This window comes from Pithys albifrons, chromosome 10 (genome assembly GCF_047495875.1).
Source record: "Pithys albifrons albifrons isolate INPA30051 chromosome 10, PitAlb_v1, whole genome shotgun sequence".
NCBI lineage: Eukaryota > Metazoa > Chordata > Aves > Passeriformes > Thamnophilidae > Pithys > Pithys albifrons.
This window is the reverse complement of record NC_092467.1, coordinates 26942273-26959343: the sequence shown is the minus strand read 5'-3', so window position 1 is coordinate 26959343 and position 17071 is coordinate 26942273. Positions and strand designations below refer to the sequence as shown.

At 41.1% G+C, this 17071-nt stretch overlaps 1 protein-coding gene across 6 annotated transcripts in view; it reads left to right on the top strand.

The window, feature by feature from the left end:
- The first annotated feature begins 1945 nt into the window (after positions 1-1945).
- LOC139676330 (BEN domain-containing protein 5) overlaps positions 1946-17071 on the top strand; it is an 893330-nt gene continuing 878204 nt past the window's right edge. For all 6 annotated transcript variants that reach the window (XM_071565176.1, XM_071565175.1, XM_071565174.1 and 3 more), the window contains exons 1-2: positions 1946-1998; positions 16660-16782. In XM_071565176.1, the coding sequence (XP_071421277.1) occupies positions 1956-1998; positions 16660-16782 (166 nt within the window). In that variant the 5' untranslated portion in view covers positions 1946-1955. The remainder of the gene's footprint in view (positions 1999-16659; positions 16783-17071) is intronic.

Here is a 17071-nt window from a genome sequence, read left to right as displayed (position 1 = left end):
AAGAGCAGTAGATAAAGAGGCCTAAGTGCCACTGAAAAAGAAAGGAAACTGCAAAGGAAGGGAAACCACAAAAATAGATGCTGCAAAAATAACCAGAGAACTATGAACTGAAAGAAGAATGAACAGGGCTGCAAAAGGAGCAGGCTTTCTCTTTTCCAGGGAGAAAGGAAACGACTGACCCTACAGAAAAATCTAAGCATGTAGAACCTGCAGGTATTATCCATGTGAGTCTTGTTAAGAGGAGTTGAACTGGAGCAGGAAAGGCACATACTAGATAGGAAGACAAAAAGGTAAAGTGATGTTTAAAGAACAGAACTTAGAAGGAGAAAGACACGATTTTACCTGCCTTGATTTTTAAGCTTAGACTGTTTCACTGACTAGGCATTGGTCACTAGGAAGCGGTTACATTAATTTACTAGATCTAGGAAGCAAACACCTATATGTGTACATAACCATAAACACAGTTCTGGAGGTTCCCATTGCTTAGCACTGCACGTGTACTCTCTGTTTCATAGTTTGAACAGCCACCCAGTTTGGGGTGCATTTGCCCCCATGTCTACCTGTGTATGCACATGTACATGATCCTAGACCTGATGCTTGTGCTTGTAACACTGTGGTTGTCCCATGGCCAGCCTTGCTCCCGAGAGCTCGGAGTTGTCAGTGTTGAGGATGTACAATGGAGCTTCCGCCTCAGCCTTGCATTAGTGAGACACGCATGATCACACCCAGCCTGCCGGGTCCCCTGGGACTCGCACACATAATTAGCCCCTCTGCACCAAACCCTTCAGCGCTGTTTGCCACATGGTGAGTGTCACCCAGCAGGCCTATGAACACGCGTACACAGAAGCCCTCCCATCCCCGTCACTGCACTTGCCATATGGTCAGGCTCACCTGCTGGGTCTGGGGCAAGGAGACAGACGGGCAACACTCGCTCACATAATGAAACTCCCCACTGGGCTGCCTTAAGAAATTAAAAAAAAAAACCAAAATAGAAGTTGACATAACTGCCACATGACCAGACTCACCTGCTGAGTTTTGGGGCAGGGTGGGGCAGTCACACACACGTGAATTTGTCATCTCTGCCTGTGCTGTGTCTCTGTGCATGAGGTTGGAATCGGAGCAGGAGGGATGCACTCCCTTCCCCTGGCGTGACAGACCCCTCTGCTCCCCGATCTGTGTGGAGGGGAACATGCACCTCCAATACATTAGGACATTGGACACTAGTCAGAATTTCTTCACAGAAAGGATGATTAGACATTGGAATGGGCTGCCCGGGGAGGTGGCGGAGTTACTAGGCCTGGAGGTGTTTACTGAAAGGCTGGACGTGGCACTGAGTGCCTTGGTCTAGTTGACATGGTGGTTGGACTCGATGATCTCAGGGGTCTTTCCCAGCCCAGCTGACTCTGGGGTTCTGCTGTGACGCGCCTCCCTCTCCTCCGCGCCCTGTGAGCACCTCAGGCCCACCCCTGGCGGGGGCTCCGGGCCTCGGCACTGCCCCGTCCACCGGGGCGCTCTGACGCCAATTACCGAGGTGGCGCCAGCCCCCGCGGACCAAATAACGAGCAGCCCCTTTTCCCGGGCGAGCAGCGCCAGTAAACACAGGCCGCGGGAGGCAGGCAGGGGCGGGCCCGGCGGGGCGGGCGCGGAGCCGGCGGTGCGTGAGGGGCGGGCGCGGAGCCGGCGGTTCTCCCCTCACGCCCCGCCCGGCAGCGCCGCGGCGGCCGCCGAGAACTGGGCGAGGACTGGAGCGGACACGAGTCCCCTGTCACGCTGTCCGCGGGAGTGCTGTCCCGGGAGGGCTCTCCCGAGGGGCTCTCCCGGGGCAGGCCTGCCCCCGGGGCTGTCGGCAGCCCGCGCCGCCATGGCGGGCGGGGGGGGCGCGGGGCTGCCCCGTGGCGGTGACGCGCGTTGCCATGGCGACGGCCGGGCGGCGTGGGGGGGGGGGGGGTGGCGGGATGACAACAAATATGGCGGAGAAGAGCAGGACGGCAGAGACGGGTCAGTGCCAGCCGCAGTCGCCTGGGTGGGGGGAGAGGGGGAGCCCCCCTTCTCCAGGGGCTTCTGTCGGTAGAGGGGGCCTGGCTCGCAGCGGAGTGCGGAGACGGAGCCCTTCTCTCAGGGGAGAGGGAGGGGAGAGCCTCTGGCCGAGAGCACTGAGGTGGCGAAGGAGCCGCCGCAGAGGGTCCTGCCCAGGGAGCTGTGGTGAAGGGCAAGGCCCTTTCCCATGGGGAATGAGGAGTGTCTTCCCGGGGAAAAGGTGGTCATGGGGAAAGCCCCTTAAGGCAGGGAGAGAGGGGAGAGCTCTCGGCGCTCCAGCCCTGCCAGAGGGGCACTGACCCGCTGTGGGGTGGAGGATGCGAGGGCCACAGCCCGGTCACCCGGCCGGCACTGCGGGCTGAGCCCGGCTAGGCGGAGGAGGAGAAGGATGGAGGGGCAGCCTGTACCTTGCCCCATCCCTCTGGCACCCTGCCCCATCCCTCTGGCACCCTGCTCCATCCTTCCGCACCCTGCTCCTTCCGCCCGCACTCTGCTCCATCCTCCCGCGCAGGGGCGAAGGTGGCGGTGGCGAAGAGCAGAGCAAACCTGTGGTGCAGAGGAGCTCCCCTCACACAAGAAACGACCGTCTGCTTTAATTAGGATGAAAAAAATTAATACGTGAAGACACAGGTCTGGAAGTGAAACTGCAGCACGAGGCTGATAGCTCGAGGGTTGACCTGCAGGTGCTGCTTGACCTGTCCGGGAGGTGTAAAGTTACCCGGAGGTTGCAGAGGGGCTGCAGCACCACTGACAGCTCCCATCCCTTACTCTGATACTGAGGATTTCTTTAAGGAAGGTGGAAAATGTTATTCTTCCTATTCAGGATGTATTAACAATGGTTTTAACTGTATATATGAAGATGAATTTGTCTGTGAAACTGAAGTTTTTCTAATAAATGACAAGGACCCTCCAGGTATAGGGGTCCTTCCTGTTGTAACAAAACACAGTTCAGGTGTTTTCCAACCCACATGAAAGCAAAAGCCCCCAAAATATGTTCTGAAAATTAGAGATTAACATTTGGAGGATGAAACAAAGATGACAGTTTTGCTGAATATTTAATATCCCACAGCACCACACATAAATTATCTGGATTCCTGGACCAGAAGTTCATTTTCCCAGCCTGCTGTGCTATCTGCTGTGCTGCTGCTTTTCAGCCTCAGAAGTGGCTCCAGATGAATATGCATTATCCATAGAACTGATTTTGGATTTTTGGGCCACTTTAAGTGAAAAAAGTGATAAATATGTGAAATGCTGTTGTATTCTGGGAAATGTTACTACAGACTCAACATCTAAATGGATTAGCCATACCGTTCCTGAATTCCCTGTGTTCAGTCATGCTGTTTGTTAACCCCTGAAACAACACTGTAAAGTTTATTGTACATTAAACTTGCCCATGAGGCAGGTGATCATTGTCATCCTCTGTGTTGTGCAGTGCTACGAAACACAACTGATCAGCTCTGCCTGAGCTGTGAACCGGGGAACAAATTTCCAAGTGGCTTGGTCAGCTTTGCTGCCTCTACTCCCTGTGCCTGTGCCCTTGCCAGGAACTTTAGCATGTGACTTCCACACTATTTCCATATTGGCTTACTCTTACATTGCCTTCTCTGATGTATCATTTGAATCTGGAGCCCTCCAATATTTTCTTTTTAACACTTCCCAGTACCTTTTCTACTTCTAACTGTTGCAGCTGACTAATCAGTGATTTTCTCATAAATGTTGTGTTTCAGCTTGTGCTGAAGTCATGTTCAGTTGCATGTCCTGATACATGTCTGCTTAAGTTTTGCACTACTCCTCTGGCCCTTTTGCAAGTTTATTTTGCAGGTCCTTCTGTTTTTGAAAAAACAGATAAGGAATTAAAAATGTGAAGAACCACAAAGACAGGAAAAAGACCCAAAACTTGCACAGAAAGGGAAACAGGCTTCTGATCTTGACCCATTTTTAAGGAAGGACATGGAAAGTAGGCTGTGAGGGGAAAAAAGGTGGGGTGATTTAGTTTTTTCTTTCTGTCACTGAGACGACAGGCAGATTATTTCCTTGGGAAATTCCCCAAAGAACCCTTTGTCCAATTAGTGCCAGCTGTCACTGACGCTATTGCTGAACACATAACAAAATTGGGGAACATTCTTGTTCTTGGTGCCTTCTGACTGCTTAGTGTGTCTTCATCATACCCCAGATCTAGACTGGTCTTTAGGCAGTAGGAACCAAGCTCTGGAACTTGGCTCTGGGACCTGCATTTTGCAAAAATGCAAGAAAAATAAAGCCTTTACAGAAGGACTGAACATTGTTCAAACCATGTAAATAAATTCAGCCATCAGCTTTTATATACACTGTTAGGCTCAGCAGTATTTTCTATGTCATGGTCTAAGCCAATCTGCATATTTCAAGTTAAATTGAGACTTAGTAGGGGAGGTAGGTTATCTCACACCTGTATACTACAAAGTTCATGTTCTGCTGCTATTCTTGCTGGACTAGGCAGACATCTGGCCTAATCCATTTGAATGGTTTCTGTGTTCTGATGTTTGTTTAGAGTGCTGCAAATGAGCTCACTTTTCACTGAATTAATTAATCATTTTCCCATTGCAGTTGTTTCCTTAGTCTTGCCTGCTTTCTTGAAGCAGCTCAAACCAGCTTTTTGCAGTAAACCATGAATTTATCTGCTTTCCTCTTTGGTTTCCAGGCTCTTCGTGTCTCAAGCTGGGAATGCAACTTAAAAGAACTTAAATCTTCACAAATGAGGCCTGCAGGAGAATGGAAGTGATTAAGTCTAGTTACTTACTTTCAGGAGCTTTTTAGTTTTACTTCCAGTTTTTCTGCTTAGCTGACCTTGGTGTCAAACCTTTGGAAGATACAGGATACAGGAAGACAACCAGTTTAGTTAAGTTCCTTCAAAACCAGATCAATATTATTTTTCCAATACTGTAGCAAACAGGCTGTTATTAACTTCACTAAGGAAGCTTTAGAATTAGGTCCAAGTGAATACAGAATGCCTGTATTTGCTAAATTTTTTGACCCATCAACCAGATGAAAGTATTTTAAAATTTAGAATTTCATTAATTATTCTCTCCAGCTTTCTGTTCTAGACATCTGTATTACTTTCAGAGGACTTGCTTTTAGAGGCCTGGATGATCCAAGGGTGCAGGTTATCTCCGAGTTCTGTAATAGTTTTCTGTCTGAGGCAACTGCATATTAACCTGGATTGACAGTTCTAATATGTGTTATTCCACAGCTGGGAGTCATTCTGTAGGTATTAGTATTTCTGATATTTCATTGAGGCATCATCACTGAAATGATAGTGAAAGCAAGAAGAGGCATTTACCCATAGTACTGGACAGGATATAAATACATGTTTTTAGACCAAAGATCCTTGTTATTGCAATAAACAGGTTTCCATCTGAATGTGTAGGTTTTTGTGTTTATTTGCATGGCATGACTGGTACCTTGCAGAGTGATGTTCAGTCACAGTCCACACTGAGAACGGGTGGAATTTTCGAGGCGTTCATGGCTGGGCTCTGACCTGCTGTGGGAGGAAAGCTGCAAACCACTGGTGAATGCTGAACCCCACTCAAAGTCTGGGTGGTTATTAGTGTATCTGAAAGACTTTGTGCTGAGATCATTATTTCAGAGATCTGCAAGTGGAGAAGCTGATAGAAGAGCTGTGTAAATTCTGTAGTGTTTCCTAATGGCTTTTATCATGACAGTGCTGAGCTGGAGTGTTTAAAGATAGTTTTTTATTATTCTTTTGAAAAAATTAGATATTCTTTAAAAATATTTAGTCACATATAATATGAAATCATTGCAGTATCAGGAACATACTGCTTTCTTTTAGGGTAGCCTCAATTGCTAAATAAAAAGCTGAACTAAATAAGAACCTAATTTCTTTGTCTTTATAGGCTTTTTTCATAACTGAAACTTCAAATTCACCAGATTTGTCATGAGGAAATTTAAAACAGGAGAAACCAGATAATTACTTTAACAATATTTCTTGGTCTTTAAAATAACAAGATACATCAGTGGTACTTCTGATCCTCCAGGCAAACTTAATCAACTGAATTGTCCTTTCTTAAATTATTTATGAATTTTCAAGTGTATATAAACAGTAGAGGTTATTTTGTAAACATACATTACTAGCCTATAAACAGAGTTGAATTCCAGTGTTTGGGAAAAGACATTGCAGTCCTCATGCTCAAAGGAATCTGCCCACTGCCTCCTTCTATCCACACGAGCTGGTTTCAAACGTCAGTGGAAAACTGTGTGGGGACTGGGCCCAGCCTTGCAGATGTTCATACACCAGAAAGAGCTGTTTGTAGTTGCTTATAAAATACTGCAGGATGGATTTGTAAACAAATCTCAAATGTGTTTTGTTCAACAAAGACATTTGCCAGAACTTACCCATTGCATCAGTACATTTCATCCTGAGTAGCTGAAAGTCCAGGGGACATTAGATAAAGGTTTGTTAGTAAATTTGAGGCAGTTTGTAAGACCAGTAATGATTTCAGTTTTTACTGCTTAAGTTGAAATATTTATTCAAGTTTTATATAGGAATTAACTAGTTGCTGCAGAAAAATATTATAATAATCATTAGACTCCATCGTCAGTAGGCTGATATTCAACTAATTTCCAGCTTTTTTCAGTTATCTGGTGGAAACAATCCCCACTAGAAAAATTTGTTGAAGAAGAGCTGCTAATATATTTTTGGTACTTAGAGCTTTGATCATATTTCTATTATATAATTTACCATATAAGGAGACCTGAGAAATACTAATGAAGGCTTAATACAGCCAGAAGATATAATTTCAGAAAAAGAAAGACACAGGAATGTGTTGGGTGTTCCAGTTGCCGTTTCTGAATGGTTTACCATTTTCTAGCCACATTTCAAACAGTTTTTTCTTTGACGAATAATCAAAGCTTTGAAAACTTACTTACCTCAAGCCTCCCAACGTTTCTTCTTTCAGTGAAGTTCAAAGCACCCTATTAATTATTAGCACTTGTGAGAGGAGGTTTTTGAATTTGTAAAAAGTAAAATGAGACATATTGAGAATTTTAATAGGTTTTATACTGAAATTTGTAGAACAAGTTTCTGCAGCTTTCCTTAGTGTGGCTGTCGCTGGTTTCAGTAGGCAAAAATCTTGTGCAAAAAACCCAGATTAACCTCAGAATGCATTTATATGGCCTATATAGCATTTCTAGGCTTGGAATTTTAGCTTTGTAGATTTAATGCTCAATAAAATAGGTTTTAAAATCAGCATCCTGTGTTGCAATGGAACCATCCTGTTGTCCACATGGGGCCACTGACAGGCCTGGGACACAGATCTGCAGCACCAGCCTGTGGTCCAGGTGGGACACTCAGACAGTGCCTGTCAGCCACCACAGAACAAACAGACAACTTGTCTACACTGGAAAATTTTCTTTTGTCCTGTCCCTCTTTCCTCCAACACCACCAGTTAGGGACAAGAGTCAGAGGGAAATGACTGTATAGTTATCATTACCTTTTTTTAATTTCTTTAATAAAGATCTGGGGTACCCTGGTGACAGAAAGCCACAACCCCTGGGTACATGAGGTGCTGGAGACCATGGAGAGGAGTTTGGTACAGCCATTTACTGCTGATGTCAGTGAGATCCAGCTGCTCCTGCCCCCAGCGGTGCTGCTGGATGCAGACCAGCTCCAGCAGACCCACCGGGGTGTGCACATGGTGCTACATCACTCTTGTTTCTGGAGGATTGATTGTGCTGCCCTTTTCCAGAACAATGGGATTCTACAGAAACCAGCTTAGATTTCTCAAGTAATCCCCTAAAGTAGTTGGCATGCAGAGCCTTGGTGCAGAATTGCCATGTTTAGCTTGCACTGTACCTGAGATAATAAGTTATAGGCTCAAGCTGTGTCTGCAATTAATCTATAAGAGAGGTAAACTAATGGACAATTAATTGAGAGTTGTTTGTGGGCACACATCAATGTGTCCCATTTCCAGCTTCCTTGTCACCTTGTCCCCACAACTCATTTTCTTGACTTTGCCACAGAGGCCAAGCCTGCCACTTCAAAAGTGCTGAATATGTTAACCTTAGATTTTTATGTATGTTTTTTGAAGTAATTTTGCTATTTTTATGTGGAAATGGTTTGAAAAACTGCTCTACCCAAGTAGTAAAGACTGCAATTTCATTTTTTCACAGGCTCTCAAATTCAGGATATGGACTTTAGGATTAAATAGGGCTCTCCTCCTGCAACTGTTTGGCGTTGAATTTGAAGTATATACATGTATAGTAAAGGATTTTTGTGGTTGGTTCTGTTTTAGGAAAAGTAATTTACTAAGGTTAGAGATTAAAACTTACACATTCTGATACATATGTTTTCCAATATAATTATGTGTCCCTGTTCTCTCAGTATGGTAAACTGTCTAATTTCATAATTTCATTGTGTCAAAAATCAAGCAAAGAAAAGAGGGTGGGAGGAGAAAGTAGTTGTCTTAAATTATTATTATTAGGTGAATAAGCTCTCTAACTATTTAATTTACTTACTAATTTGTAGAGCTATTTACTTAGCAGTGGATCTCAAAATCACGAGTGAAGACTGGCAAGATTTCCCTTTTACATTTTGTTTCATAAGCACCTTGAAAAATGTGTTGAATTTCAATCTCCACAAAAGCAAGTGGAACATCAGTTCCCGTGAATCACCAGAGCAGAGCAGCAGGAATCCATTCCAAAGAAAGCCCCTTTGGATTCATTGCAGGGCCACTGATGTGTTTTCATCTGCAATAAGCAGCAAAGTTACAGTGTGATTACAGTGAGCTTCAGTGCTGGGTCACCTGTCAAGTGACTATCATGTTTTCATGTATAGAGAATGCAGATGAGGTAGTATGATGCATTTCATTAATGAAAAATTCCTGAAATGACTATACAAATCCAAAGGCAGCAGCATTATTTCATGGAAACTGTCCAGGTAAAATAGAATTGTGAGATGACCTTGCCTCTGTACTACTTACCTATACCCAGACTCTGTGGTACTCCAAAATAACAGATGTTTTGTAACTAGGCACAATATGAGTTTATCTGCTGATTATTTTATTTATGACCAGTACAAATGATTGGTAATTTGATCTCGGAGCTGTCGCTGTGTAAGGCTTCTTGAAGGTAGAATTTTGGCTTGTGTTCTGAATATTTGAAATACTTTGTATGCATTTCATATTCCCATAAATATTGTATCAACTTAGTATTTGGTTAGTTAAAAACTGCTGAATATGCTGTATTAGTTAGTAGTGTTCTCTGTACTTTAATTCCTGTTGTTACATTGCTGATGCCAGAGAGTTAATAGATCAAGTTTGGTTTTGCTGACATTTTTTATTTTAGAAAGCAGGAATTCTGAAACAATATTTGAATTTTTTTTCTCCACAGTACTTACACTTGGTGAATAAAATGAAACACTGCAATGATCTAATTATTTGATATGAAATACTAGATTATGTTAAAACTTCCTTAAATAAAGGGTAAATTCATCAATGTTAGCGGGCAATGCTTGGGTGGAGGACATTCTCAGAGGTTTAAAATACTACTTTTTGACATGGACTGTTTTGGAAAGTAGTGGCAAAGATGCTATAAAAGGAGTTTTTTCAATGAGTAATTATAATTATGGAAGTAATTATTAGTGTAATTGATTTCAGCAACATCAGGGAACAAATTTTTCCAGAAGTGGTACTAAAATCCCCAAATTATTTAAGAGTCAAGAGGAGTTTAACTCAGAAGTGAAGAAATTAACTGTGTCTGAAACCACTGTTGGCTTACATTTCCTGCACTACAATTCCAAACCCTGCCATTGCCTGCCTGCTTTGCCTTGGTATTTTTTGCAGGTCACATGCACTCCTTGTCTTTGGGAAATCAGTTGTGTACAGTTACTATGGAAGAGTTTCACCCACTGGAGTTCTGTAGTACCACACAACAGATCTGCTTTAACTCTTCCGTTCTTTTCCTGCCGCAGAATCCCTAGACACAAAATTTCCCCTTGCATGATAGAAACACCCCCAAAAAACCTTTTGCTGGTGTAGAACTTGAATTCCTGTGCACTCCTCAACTGGTGTTTCAGCATCTCCCCTGATTCACATGCAGACCGAATTCTCTGAGCCCTCTTATTTCCCAGAAAGTGGATTTGCTGATAAAGTTACTTTTTTGCAGATGCAACCCTGAGGACTAGTTGAGCTCAGTAGCTTTATTTTCTCTTTTCTAGCTGGGGATGCATGTTATGTATCATATTTTTGTTTACAGTTTATATGTTTTATGCTTTTGTTTGATCTGTTTTGTATTTAAAGTATTGCTACTATAGCAACTGTTGCATTATGTGATGTCTTCATTATTATCAAGCTGCCAAATACTTGTTAAAGAATAAATCAGTATATTAGATGAAATGCATTGATTCTTACAATGTTTTTAAATAAATATCTTACCAGTGAACGCATTTGGTACTACTGTTTTTTCAGTGTTTTTTTCATTTCTGATGAGTAGTGGATTGGATAGAGATTGTAAGTACAGTAAAAAGAGTACTTGGTTTCATTTTCTTACTTACTGAGTTCAGAGAATTAAATGCTTTTTTATTTTCTTTGGGAAAATTGTTCATACCTTCTTGGACATTTTGAGTTTCACTAAAGTTATGGAAAAACTTCCATTGCCATTTGCCTCTGACAAGAAGGTATATCCTTGGAGACAGCCTACATTGAGATAATTAATGAGTAGTCATCAAGTAAAGCTTGGAGTCTTGAGGCTATGCTTTTACTTAAAGATTGTGAAACAAATAAAGATGAAACAAAAGCAAGTCCACAAGAGTTGACTTTTTTTTCTTCTGTAAACTTGTAAGACAATGCCAGCCCTTGGGAGTGAGGAGTCATTGTGCAGAGCAGTATCTGTCTGCCAGATACCTTCTGTTCAATGTTCTTCTCTGGATTTTGAACAAGAGCTAGAATTGTCCTTGGATGGATATTTGTATGTCCCTCTGGATCTAATCTTTTTCAATGGAATGTGCAGTGGAGATTTCTCACCGTGTTTTCACACTTGGCCAACAAGTAGTCAGTGGTTTAGTTTTGGGCTAAGCACCTTATAAACATTTTGTCCCCATTTACCTTTGAGCTGTCAGCTCAGTATGAGCATTTAGGCCAAGTGCTCTTTGTGGTTCCACCAAGCCTTTCGTAGGGACCCCATGTGACATCTTTAGTGATCATTTTGCTTTGACATGTTTGCATATGAGAACAAGACTTATTCCACTCTCAGCTTTGACTGAGGCATCCATGCCACACCTTCTGCTAGGGCAAGGCAGTTTGGGTACATATATCTAAAGAAATAGGAGGCATTTAGATCTACTGGTTCTTTCTAACCCAAAATAAAAAGTTAACGATGCATCAGCTAAGGAGTCATGTTAGGAAGGCTGAAAGTATCTGTAGTCTGGCAGCCTCTAAAGAAAGAGTAACTTGTGCAACAAAAGTAAAAACCCAAAGAATAAATTGCAATATTTCCTTCCTATTATGCAAACAACCACAAGCCTTTTCAAGTCCATTGCAGTAAACTTGCAGTTTGTTTCTCCTGGATACTTTCAGAACCTTTACAAAACTCAGAATTTAGCTGATAATCTCTGCTAAACTAGAGTTCATCTCTATTTTGCTTGTTTTCTTGAATATGAATGTCATTTCAGTTTGGAGACAGACTTGACAAGCAGTCTGTTGGTCAAATTGTAGGAGGAAAGTAAATGAAGAGACAATTACTTTAAAGATGCTTTATCTCAAATTTGGTTTCTAAATAACAACATGTTGTTTCTGTTTTTTAGAACTAGACCAAGCTGTATGAGAATGCCTTTTGATAAGCAACACTTTCCTTGTCCTGTTGGACCTCGGAAATAGATAAAGGTGACAGAATGGGCACAATACCCAAATGTGAGACAGCAGGTGTGGTTGCTACCACGCTGGGTATTGTCTCAAACTCCAGGATTTGTAGTCTTGGCATAATCTTCTCCCTTTCTTTTCAGATCCCAGTGGTTGTGAATTAAGTATATTTCAGATTGACAGTACTCTGCAGTATGTTTAGATTTGCAGGGTCATGCCCAAGCCTTGCTTCAGGATACATGGCTGTGAAGATCAAAATGACAGTTGTGTTTTCTTCTTTTTCTTAGCATTTTTTTAATCAGTGGAGCTGGAATTTCAGGTTCCTGCTTGCCTGCAGGATTTTTAGAATGGCCATAGAGCATTCAGACCTCATAGCAGAAATAATGAATCTTCCTGAATATCAGTGTTGCTGAAGCCTTGGGACAATGATACAAAACCTTTTATAAAGCAAAAATAAAATTTAAAGATTAGGAGAACATAATGAGGTGTTAAGACTGTATATTTATACATGTGCTATCATTACTAAAATTACACTGTTTTCAGTTTTCAGGTTTGTGGAGGAGATGCTGTTTCTACCATAACCTCCATAAGTACTATTTAGCCAAAGCATAAATTGAGCAGTGTTCATCTAGAGACTTGTTATGTTCAGGAGGTCATAGGAGTTGCTGTTGGTCGTGTGAGTGAATTTTTGTTCTTTGCAAACTGTACTGAGGGTTCAGATTCACTTCTTTGTATGGGTTTACATTAAAAATACTGCTCAAGGCTGGTGAAACTCTTCATAGGATATCTGGAAGCTTTTATTGGCCCCTGGATGATGGGAATCTGGCTATCAGATTTTTACACCACAGATATTTTCAATAGCAAAATGTATCCTAATTTTATTCTAAAATAAGGATCTTGTAACAGAATGTGAGGTGTCTTGCTGACATTTGTACTATTTAAACAAAGACTTCTACAAAGTTCACTTGCAGTTATTGTACCTTTTCATGTTACCACACCTTTCTAATTTTCTCTCTTCATTTGGCAGTGAGTCCAGATTGAAGAATGATACAGGTTTTCCAGGCAACTTCACTTCCTATTTTTCTTTGTCTGTTTTAATGTAGCTGTGCTCTCCTACCTCATGTGGCATGAGGGTGTCTGCTGGCTGCTGACTGTGGGTTCTGAGCTTTGGCACATGGAGAAGCTGGGCTCGTTATTTACCCAAATCAAAGAGTAACTATTACATACTAAAGAGGTGCCTTCCTCTGGAAATGACAGTTCTTAAAGAAAATGTACCTGAATTTGCGTTCTGTTTATTGCAGCAAGTACTGATTTCATCTTTGCCTAAATAAAAAAAAATGTTGGCTTGACCCTTTGAATACAAGAATGGCAAGAAGACAAGTTTCCAAAATCTTCCTCTGATGAACCCCAGTCTCCTGTAACTGATTCTATTTATTTTCATTAGTTTGAAGTGAAATATATCCGTAATGACAATAGTGATGAATGCAGATAGCAGAGGACTCTGTCCAGGTTATAAATTTAAAACCTTATATACTTGCAGAGATTTCAGGCACCTGCAGATTTTATACCTGATAGAAAATTACCATCAAAGTTTAAGACTGCAGTAAAAGTAAATCCTAGGGATTTGCTGGAGCCTCCTGGAGTTTAAGCTATGAAGAATTATAATAAAACAGATGTTTCTTACAACTTACAAGAAAAATAATTGACAAAATAAGACCTACAGTCTGAGACAGTTTCTTTGCTAAGTTTTGCCTTTGCTTGTCTTACCTAACCTTTTCCTTTCAAAGGAGAATCTGCTCTCCTTAAGTGGAATTTGCAGGATGTACTTCACTTAATTCTCTCCTTTCAGCTTAAGGAGCTATTTCCCTTTCCCACAAGGTTCTGTCATACATCTTTGCCTTCAGTCAGGAAAATCTGCTTAGGGCTCCCCAGTTGTGGGGACAGACCCTGTTCCTTGGCCAGGGGGCTGCAGCTCAGAGCAGCGTCCTCTCCATCTGAGCATGGGAACGTATTCCCAGCACCCCTCTCCACATCTGCCAAACAGACAAGCGTGAAGCCGTGTTTGATAATTGAGCAGTACAGCAATGCAGGCTCTTTTTTGGGCAGTGGTCTGACCTTTTCTTTATCACCCAAGGAGAACATGCCAGAAGGGACAGAGTGCTGTTGTGCTGTATAATTACATGAAGTTCAAAGTCTGCAGCTTTGCATGTTTAGAGAGTAAAGATAATATAATTCAAAATATAACAACGGTATGTTCTGAATATTCAAAGTGGTGTGTGATAAAGAACATGCAAGGAGAGATTAATATTGTTAAAGAACTATGAATTACAGGCTATTTGATGTTTTTTTTCTCATTCCTGAAGGGCTACATCAGGTCAGGAGGAGCAGATGGAAACTTTTTGCTGGGACACAGTTACTTGACAGCTTCCTTCTGCATCCTGTAAAGACTCCATTGGCAGATTTTCTAATTTGCTGGGGAGATGCAGCTCTCTCTTCTGCCTGATTTTCCTGCACTCTCTTATGGCAGCAGTGTTATGAATGTAATCTTTTCTAGTTTCTTTATCTTTAATTGATGTTTCCCAGATATCTTTTACAATTTATTAGAAGCCTATTACTTTTAGCTGAGACTTAAAAAGGAACATTTACCAGAGGGAGTTCAGTCTTCTCACTGCTCTACTCAGATGACTCCCTGCATCCCATTCTTTCTCTTTGGTCCCTGGCAGCTCAGGCACTCTTGCTGGAGATCTGTAGGTTTTCCATTAACTTCTCTTTGTTGGCTTCCCATGTTAGATTGCAAACAATTAAAGTGACTAATCTTAACTGCAACAGGTATATGGGGACTCTGAATCAAAGTGGCACTCAAGTGAAACTGAGGAAATGATTTTCCTCTGGCTGCTCCTCTGAGCTACAGGTGGCGTGATGCAGAGTATGGATTTTATGCAGTGCCACAATCATGGCCATGCAGATACACAGATGCCCCATCCAGGCCTCAGTCTGCCTCTGGTGTTACCAGGCTTTAAGCAAGTTGTATCAGCATGCTGGTAAAAACATCCAGCTAAAAATATCGTAAGTACCAATTACACATTTAAAGAAACCAATTTAAATGCCGCAGATTGCTGTCTGTGGGTAATTATTCAGTCTAAAACAAATAACCCAGAGGTTGCAAATAATAATTTTGCTGAAAAATAATAGCATCCATTATTTAATATCTACATTTTTGTATTATCATAAAGTAAGAAATGACCTAAATTATCTTTTTTTCTGTTGTAGTACTTCTCAAACAGAAGTAAGTTTCAAATTTATTTCCTGGGAAGAGTGGGGATTAATATGGTGAATGTTGACCTGGATATACATATATTTTAATCTAGGATTTATATACCTGTGAATCTATATAGTAGAAATCCTGACAGACCCTTTAACTGTGGTGTCACTAATACATTGATATAATTTGTTACTTCAGCTAAGGTGTTTTGCCTCAAGAGGTGGAATACTTTTATGTATGGAAAGGTCAGTTTTAATTAATAACCTGTTTTCATCATTCAGGGCCAATATGAATTGCTTGTAACATTTGTGTGAAATATTTTTCAATATAAAAATAAAACAAATTGAGCTTTATGTCACATTTATCATCCCCAATAACTCATTTTAAATGTCAAAAAAATCAGTACAGACCAAAAGCCTATTTCTAGAAGCTTTAGTAGCCCTATTTATCAGAGTGAAATAAGATATTATCATCCCATTACCCCATCACATGCCTTCTGCACTTCTAGTTCTCTGTAACACAGAAGGCAGTTTTTCTGTTGTTAAATATTTGTTGTCCAAACAGTAAAAAGTGAAGAAAATTCTGAGTCAATATCAGGTAGTTTTATTAGCGTGTATTTCTTTCACTGAAACATAAATGTGTAATATACAATTATTAACTTACTTTCTTGTACATTTCTCAAATGGAAAAAACAATTAGTGTTCTTCCATCCCTTTTTGGAAACAAATTTTTTTTCAAACTGCAATTTTTTAGTATAATTTTAGTGTAAGGACAAAGTTTTCAATGTATATGCTACTGATGTATTTTGACAAAAATCCTACCATTGTATAGAAAATTTATGTCCTTATATTTTTTATAATTAAATAAACTTCACAATTAAACTAATGTCTTCATTTAAGTTCTTTTTTTGAGTTTTGTGTCCTAAGCAAGCAAGACTCAGATATTCACATGACTTCATGGGTGAATGTCGCTTCCTTCTAATAATTCCAAAATTTCAAGTATGAGTGGGACCGAACAGTCTCAGAGGTTCTAAGTTCATTTAAGATGCATGAAAATAGGCAGCAGGATAGAGGAGAAAGATCCCATTAATGCTGGTAGCAGGGAAGATGCTTCTGAGGATTGTGATAAAGTAGGAAGCTGGTGAGGAGTTCAATTCCAGGGAATCCATGCAGGATTTACGTGCTAGAGAGCTCCCTCCAGAAGATGTGGCTCCAGCCAAAGGTCAGACTGTTGCGTACGAGAGTGTTCAGCCAGGGGTCAGCCCTGTGCAGGTAGCCAGGCTGGGGGATGTGTTACTTAGAGAGGCTTTAACATGTGATGTCATTATTCTATCCAAATTCTTAAGTTCACTTGTGAAAGAAAAGTGCTCATTTATTGGTGCAGATATTCAATTTTTATGTTATGTAGAAATGAGTGGGAAAATAGCTTTTAACTGGTTTGTTTTGGGGGGTTTTGGGGGTTGTTTTTTTTTATGCTCATGCTCTTTTTTTCTTCTCACTTTTACTGCAACAGGCGGTGCCATTGGAAGTGATGACATCATAGCAGGGAACGTGAGCAAGTACATTGTTCTCCCAGCTGCGTATTCTGGACAGCCTAAAAAAGGACATCTTGTATTTGATGCCTGTTTTGAAAGTGGTAAGTAGTTTCAGCATTCTTTTATGTTACCTACTTTGCAGTATGCTGACACTTTTAGCTCTATCACCCATCTTTATATAGCGCCTCTTAATTCTGAAGTTGTTACATTAAATACTTTGTTAAGACAAACAGATTCACTTTAGTCAAGAGTATGACATAAAACCAGACTGTTCAAATGCCAAAAGGGTAGTAAAGTTTGCTGTTAGCCCTACAATGTGCATTTCCTCAGGTCCATTTTAGCCACATCTAGATAGATGACCGGATTTTATTCTGTTGTTACATACAGTCC